This window comes from Penicillium chrysogenum, assembly GCF_028827035.1.
Source record: "Penicillium chrysogenum strain IBT 35668 chromosome Unknown utg000002l_segment0_segment0, whole genome shotgun sequence".
Classification (NCBI taxonomy): Eukaryota; Fungi; Ascomycota; class Eurotiomycetes; order Eurotiales; family Aspergillaceae; genus Penicillium; species Penicillium chrysogenum.
This window is the reverse complement of record NW_026622750.1, coordinates 2735629-2742883: the sequence shown is the minus strand read 5'-3', so window position 1 is coordinate 2742883 and position 7255 is coordinate 2735629. Positions and strand designations below refer to the sequence as shown.

Sequence of the window (7255 nt, the reverse complement as noted above, 5' to 3'; positions counted from 1 at the left end):
AACATAGCTTTCAATACGGGTGTTTGTTGATGGCCTTGGGGCGATTACATACAGTGGCGTATCATTAGTATTTGTACCCCAGTACTTCCGCGCCTGACCGCTCTCTCTATACCGTCTGCCTATTTCCACTTCCATACGCTAACTAACTAGTGTGCGTAGTCAATCATTCAGATTGTTACCCCTATTCTCTCTGCTTCTTAATCCTCTACTACTTGCTAGTATGCCACGCGGTCCTGAGATTGCTCCCCATATCCGCGAGCGGATATGCGAGCTGAAACGATCAGCAAAATGGGGTGCTAAACGTATTCAAAAATATGCTTTCCCTGATATCCCTCTCTCGACTATCCATTATACCTTACGCCAGGACGCGAAACGCTGTCACGGTGTATCTATTGCTCGCTCTGGTGCGCCTCGGAAGCTTACAGAAGAAGACCGAGACCGTGTGTACGATGCAATCCAGAACAACCCTAGCATTACCCGTGAAGATCTACTTGCTAAGGTTGATTATAAGGTTAAGGCCTTCTCAATCTGGAGGTTAACGCACGAGATGGGTCTTCGTAAATGGCGGAAGATGGACCGGCCTTATCTTACACCTATTCATGCTACGAAACGCCTAAATTGGGCTCTTACCTATCGCCACTTTACACCGGAAGATTGGAAGAGGGTTTTCTGGTCGGATGAGACGACGATCGAACGCGGTCAAGGTGCTCGGAAGGAGTGGACATTTGTCCCTCCTAAGCGGCAGCTCGAGGAGCGAAATCAGGGTGTTCAAATGACTCTTTCGGAAGGAAAACAGACGAAGCAGATGTTTTGGGCTTGTTTTTCGGGCGCTCCACGGAAGACTGGCCTTATACCTCTACATGGAGACCCTAACGCGACACGGAAGGGTATTACAAAAGAGGTTATCTATGATTTATACCAGAGAATCCTACCTACTTTACTTGCAAACGAGGATGCCATTTTTCAGCATGATAACGCGCCTACGCACACCGCGTATATCATCCAGGGCCTTCTACGTGAGATGAATCTATATCTGATGGACTGGCCTCCCTATTCACCTGATTTGAACCCAATTGAGAACCTCTGGGCGTTGTTGAAGGCCGATATATTAAAGCTGCGGCCCTGGCTCCGTGACCTGCCTAATAATGAGAATACGTTGGCAGAGTTGGTAGATGCTGCACAGGAAGCATGGGAGGAGTTGACAATTGGCCACTTTGTTAATCTAGCTGAGACTATGCCTCACCGTGTGGAAGAGGTTATTAAATATGAAGGCTGGCATACTAGCTACTAGGTATATAGTTAGGAATTCAGGGGTTATACCGGCAGAAAAAAGTGGGCCTATTGTACTGGGGTACAAATACTAATGATCACTGACTGTAGATCATGGACCATTTTAACAGATCCTCATATCAATTGTCTTATCATCAATTGGTCTTCCTCGATGCTGCATCCTGCATCTTAGTAGTGTCCAGTATCCTGGCGGATATCATTAAATTGTCTGTAAAGTGCGGGGGCTATATCACCGGTCCGAACACACTTGAAGCCCGGTGCCCGTTTTACTTGTCGTTTCAATCTAGTCCTTAGCTGTGGTACTATACTATAGTTTCATGATTCGGACTCGTAGCTGGCAGCTGCCTGTATGTTTAAGAGCACGACATGACAAAGGAGGTATATATGACGATACCCCGTTCCTTCCACCAACATGACGTCTCTTACCCGAAACTGGCCAGGTTTATGGAAGCGAAAATCAAACATTCTTGTTACACGGCAAAGACCAGCTCTACCAAAAATTTAAACGAGGCTATATATCCCAACTAAGATAACAAGTATCGCACCCATGACCCTGAGCTACGAAATACTCCGATAACATCTTCACGAAGAGGAAACGGGAACTTCTTCCTATTCATGTCAGACCAAGGGCTGTTTTAGAAGAGCGGGAGACAGTCCCATGCACCCTTTCCGCATGGTTCAGTAGGCCGGACTTTGACTCCAACTTCTCTCCGCAAATAGAGCACTCACAGCGCATGTCATTTGGAAACGGCTTGATATGCTTGTTGACGAAGTGTCGGCTCAGAGATCCAGAGTTCTTGTACATCCACAAGCGATCTCTTTGTGGCAGGCTAGGGCTACCAAGGCAAATGAAGCAGATCGTTGGTCTCTCTGTTGGAGATTTAACGCAAACCGAAGCGATAGCCTTCGAAAACGTATCGTCGCTCTTATCTGAAGGGGTTGGATTCTGCCTTTTAGGCGGGGGGCGGCTGGTGGCATATCGACATCATCGGCGGAGCGTTTTTGGGTGACACGATGCCGCGAGGGTGCACCCTCTTCTGCATCGCATACCGCAATCACTGCATTGATCGCAGCAATTCGACGCTCATATTCTTTCTCAATCGTCGTACCCGGCATCGTCAGGACAGTGTCAATAAGTGTCATATGCTGCGGTGTCATGTAGCCTGTTCGCTCCAGCGCAACCAATACCTCTTCGTCAACAACCTTTCCGGAAAGTTGCCGTTCGCTGTCGATCACTGGCTGCTCGTTCTTGTAACGCTCCAGGTTCTCACGAATCAAGCGGTTCCGTTGCCGCCCTTTCTCATTCCGCAGTTGCTTAACTGAGCGATCATACTGCTCGTCTGCATTATCAAATTTTTGCCATAGCTTTTTCACTCTCTTCTCTTGAGCTTTCCGTCGCTTGCGGATCGTTCGGGGTTGAGGGAAGTTCCTCCGCAAAAGATTCTCACCAAACTCCCGCTGTAATGCAGCCTGGGCATTTTCATATGTGCGCTTTTTAGCATCTCGGTCTTGTTTCCGCACCTCCTTCCTCTCTTCTAGAGTGCGGACACGTGGAATGTCATTGATACAGCTTGAATCCTCTAGTCGATAGGGTCTGCGGGGATCAATGGACCGACTCATCGAGCAGGCAAACCGCATGAGCTGCTTCTGAGCGGGCAGGCCCCGTACAATTGCCTGGGCATCTACATGAATACCCACGCTGTAGTGTCGAACAAACGTATCGATACTAGCATGCTGCAGCATAACGTTCTGTAGTTCATTGGACACATCCGCTGATTAAGAGGAAAGCATTAGTCTGGGGATCCCATCATGCACGTTGTTTCACTCACGACTGTCGTTGAACGCTTTTGCTGCACCGTATCGGAGGCAATATGGCTTCGCGACTTCTGCGAAGCCCGTAATTTCACCACCTCGTTTCATTCGGTAACTCAGCCATCCCCTAGTAAGTCTTTCTTCTAGTGCGATTCGAATCCCACCAGGCTCGCGTAGTGCTTGGCAAAACACGTTTTGACCGAGAATTTCGTCTTTCAATTTTAATTCCTGCTCACCAAGTCCATGGAGGACTCGAAGACGATACAGTTTCTCAGGGCAGTCCATCACAGGGCCGTCTTTGGACAGACTTTTGAATGCGCCAATCCTAAAGAGTATACCTAGCAGAAAGACATGAGGACTGAGAACCAGGGTGGGATCAAAGATGATTTCCGGAATTGGGAACGTATTCCTATTTCAAAATGGTAAGCAAGCTTTGACTGGGTCCGTTGGCAGAAGAACTTCGGCATACAGAGTTGCGCAGAGAAAACAGCCATTAAGTGAAAGGAGAAGGAAAGGAAGAAAAAGAAAGGGAACGTCTTACGACTCTTTCTCGCCAAGAAATGTTTTTGTGAATTCCGGCCTCAAATAAATGAAAAGTCGGGGCCGTCCACCATTTGGATCTCGAACTAAGGTCAGCTTGAGGTCCTGGAAGCGAAGTTTCAATAGTGCCCCCGGACGGCTACCGGTGATAGCGGCTAGCTGGCAGAAAAGAAGGAGTTGTATCCGGTACCAGCCACAAGGAAAGGTCATTTCTGTTGTGGATAGGATCACTCGCGCAAACTCGGCCACATCTTCGACATACATCGTCGCTTTCGGTCGACCTTTCAGAGAAAGACCTTTTTCTGTCGCAACTATCGCAAGCACCTATAGAAAGTCAGCCGCGTCAACTGATATTGATATCGATACTCAATCAGAATCTCACGTCACGGATCTTAACATGGACATCTTTGCTGAGCTCATGTCCAACCTCGGCCTTGTAGATCAGATGCCACCACTTCCAAAATGCATCGAGCGTGCTTTTGGTTTTCACTCCCCGCGGTGCGACGACGTCCATCCTTTCCCCGTCGCTGGTCACACCGCCATGAGAAGAGAGCCTTGAGGAAGCGGACCGTCTCCTCGTTATCAGAAAGCCAAGACAAACATTCCACAGGATCGCGCTTGGTGCCTTTGCAGAACCTAGAACAATCAGCGAACCAAGCAAGGTAGGGGGATCTTGAAGTGAAGTCTCACTCGTCCCAGAAATGCTGCGCCTCATCCAATCTCTCTTGGGTTTTCGGGCTGTAGCGTTTATGTCGAAGCTGGGAAACATCAAGAGACTCGGCCTCGTGGAGGTAATATTCGGGTGGAAGTTGCTCCTCTTCATCTTCCGATGCTAGGTCATCTTCGGACTCAACTTCAGACTCAGACTCGGATTCGCTGCTTGAGTCGAAGACACTGGGTGCGGTGGAGGAATCAGTGTCGGAAGCGTGGTCCGAAAAATTCTCAGAATGGCATGGGCTAATATCGCTCTCATCGCCGGACGGAATAGAACCACGAGATGCCATGGCAGGAGGCGATGGGTGCGATCGAAGAAGGTACAAGAAGGCAAGTCAGAGAACAGGGAATTGGTAGAAACCGGTTCTCTTTTTCACACCGTGGCCGTGCCGTTGAAGAGACCGACCTGAGAGTGGAAGGGTTGCTTGGTAGCAAGAAAGAATATTGTGTCGGGGTCATGGCCGTTGATATTTATAAAATCTGAAGGAAGGAGGGAACCAAGGAGGGGAGCCATCTTTCGGTTCCTCTGCTTCAGGAGATGGCTGAGGGTGGGGCGGCGGCGACGGTTGCTATAGCAGAAGGGGCCTTGTTCGGGCCAGGTACCAGGCACAGCCAACACAAAGCATGGGTGGCAGTAGAGAGAGTCGGCCGTGTGCATTGAGGCACGTGATGCCAAGCCCAGAGACGGTGAGTGGAGGGCTTAAAACGGCCTCCGAGGCGGCCATTTCTGGCCTCCCATTCACCGTCTCATACTTATGTGTAGTAAGATCCGTATCTAGGCGCCGTTTAAAGAAAAACGGCCCCCTAACCTAATAAGAGGAAGATAGAATTACTATTTTCCTACTTCCTCTAAGAAAAGAAACCCCCTATCGTCCCCGCTAGGAAATAATTATATCCGCGTAACCCGCCTAAGGAAATACCGAGGCCGAATTTATAGCTAACCTCCTAGTAGAGGTCTATATAGCCTTTAACCTTTTAGAAGTAGAAGAACGGAATATCTTCTTATATATATATTCTACTATTAACCCCTAATAGGTTAACCCCTTAGTCGAACGGGCTATATATAGAGCTTAGGCCCTTTAAGTAGAGCGATCCGAAACCGAGCGGCTTATAGCCGCCTTTAATATAGTAGTAAACCTATCCTATAGGTTAGATCTCCCTCCTAGGGGAGAACCGCCGCTACTAAACCCTACTAAGAAACCTCTCTTATCTATAGCTATAGCCTTCTAAACTATAGATAAAGACACTTATAAAAGATTCCTTAACGACTTATAGGTAATCGCTAATTATAACGGCGCTATCCTTAATAACGCCGCCTATAAGTAGACCCGCGACTATAATCGGTACTTCTTAGAGCTAGTAAAGCTTACCGGTTACGATTCCCCTAATAAGATAAAGATACTATATACCTTAAGAAAACTTATAAAGGTCGCTTAGTAACGCCTAGAATAACGCGAGCGATAATATAACCTACTTAGTACCGATAATTTCCTAATATAGACTTTATTTAAGGAATAGCTTAAATAGGAGTTCGTAGAATACCTATCTATAGAAAAACTCTATAAGCGTTACGAAACTCTTAAATAGGGAAACTAATCCGTATAAGAGTATACCGCGAACCTCTAATAGGTCGTGTCCGACCTTAATTAGGATATCCTAGACCCTATACTAATCTAGCGATTTATCACTAGTACGAAAGCTATATACTATACTAAATAGGCCGAAGAACGGGACTAGACTAAGATAATTAAAGACGTTATCTTCCGTTTCGCCTAATACGAATAGAGGTGAGCTATCGCTCGGAGATATAAAGGGTTATTAGTAAGATACTTAGACGCTATAGATATTAATACCGCTATTAACTCTATTAAATCTCGCCCTATAAGAGGTCCCCTAGCGTTTAAAGAAACTCGTAAGTGTTATAATTATAGAAAACGGGGATATCTAGCCCGCGCTTACCGGAAACTAAAGATAGAGGAGATAAAATAATAGTAAAAGGCTACCTCTAGGCGTCCCTACCGCTAGTCGAAAAACTAGTGCGGCTATATAATATAGAAGCCCTTATCGGCCGCCTTATATAGGCTCCCGAGCTACCGCTATTTAACGCGGATAATATTCTTAACCCTTATTATATTATAAACTCTTATATACTAGCCTAAACGGAGCCTTCTCTATACCCTCGATAAAAGCGGAGGAAAGAATCCCCCTATCTATCCGCTTCCCTAAACGTCTTTAATAACTCTCTAACGTTTTATCGGGAAAAGATCTATATAGGAGACGCCGATCTAATATCTATTCGTATACTCCTTAATAGCGGAGTAAGTGATATATTCGTCTCTCTACGGGTCTTTAGGAAGTTAGATAGATAGATCTAGGTACGAAAACCTAAGACCCCGTTACTAGTCACTATTGTAAACGGTAAGCGGCTAGAAATAGGTAGTTATACTATCCTCCTAGTTAAAATCGGTAGTTAGATAGGACGGATTAAGGCCTAGATTCTCCTAACCGATTACGATATAATCCTCGGCCGAGATTTCCTCTAGACCGAGAACCTATATATCGATTAGCGTATATCTATTATAACCTTAACGGATTATAATCACTATATATACGCTATCCACCCTATAAATAACTTTTGTGTGGTTATAAGAGGAAGCGTATACCTTAACTTAATATCGGCTAAATAAACACGCTAACTCCTCCGGAAATCGAAGAGCGAAGCCTACCTCTTTATAGTCCGCCTAACTAATCGCGGATACGAGAGTAAAGACCTAGGGCTACTTAAGAGCGATAACCCTAGGATTTAATAGATCCTTACGAAATATAAGGATCTCTTCCGAGCGGAACTACCGGTAGCACTTCCCCCGGAACGTAACGTAGCGTATAGGATCGATACGGG

At 46.3% G+C, this 7255-nt stretch overlaps 3 protein-coding genes across 3 annotated transcripts; 1 reads left to right on the top strand and 2 right to left on the bottom strand.

The window, feature by feature from the left end:
- Nucleotides 1–220: 220 nt before the first annotated feature.
- N7489_004593 (uncharacterized protein) lies at nucleotides 221–1291 on the top strand (the record flags this gene model as incomplete). The annotated part of the gene is made up of 1 exon (XM_056710345.1): nucleotides 221–1291. The coding sequence occupies one exon, from the start codon at nucleotides 221–223 to the stop codon at nucleotides 1289–1291; it is 1071 nt and encodes a 356-aa protein (XP_056568766.1).
- Nucleotides 1292–1903: 612 nt separating this feature from the next.
- Nucleotides 1904–4646, bottom strand: N7489_004592 (DUF3435 domain-containing protein; the record flags this gene model as incomplete). Its single annotated transcript, XM_056710344.1, is given in 7 exon segments — nucleotides 1904–2160; nucleotides 2205–3062; nucleotides 3120–3511; nucleotides 3644–3966; nucleotides 4025–4169; nucleotides 4180–4278; nucleotides 4333–4646. 7 exon segments carry the CDS (start codon nucleotides 4644–4646, stop codon nucleotides 1904–1906), a joined length of 2388 nt encoding a protein of 795 aa, XP_056568765.1.
- Nucleotides 4647–4729: 83 nt separating this feature from the next.
- N7489_004591 (uncharacterized protein) lies at nucleotides 4730–5014 on the bottom strand (the record flags this gene model as incomplete). The annotated part of the gene is made up of 1 exon (XM_056710343.1): nucleotides 4730–5014. The coding sequence occupies one exon, from the start codon at nucleotides 5012–5014 to the stop codon at nucleotides 4730–4732; it is 285 nt and encodes a 94-aa protein (XP_056568764.1).
- Nucleotides 5015–7255: the final 2241 nt, after the last annotated feature.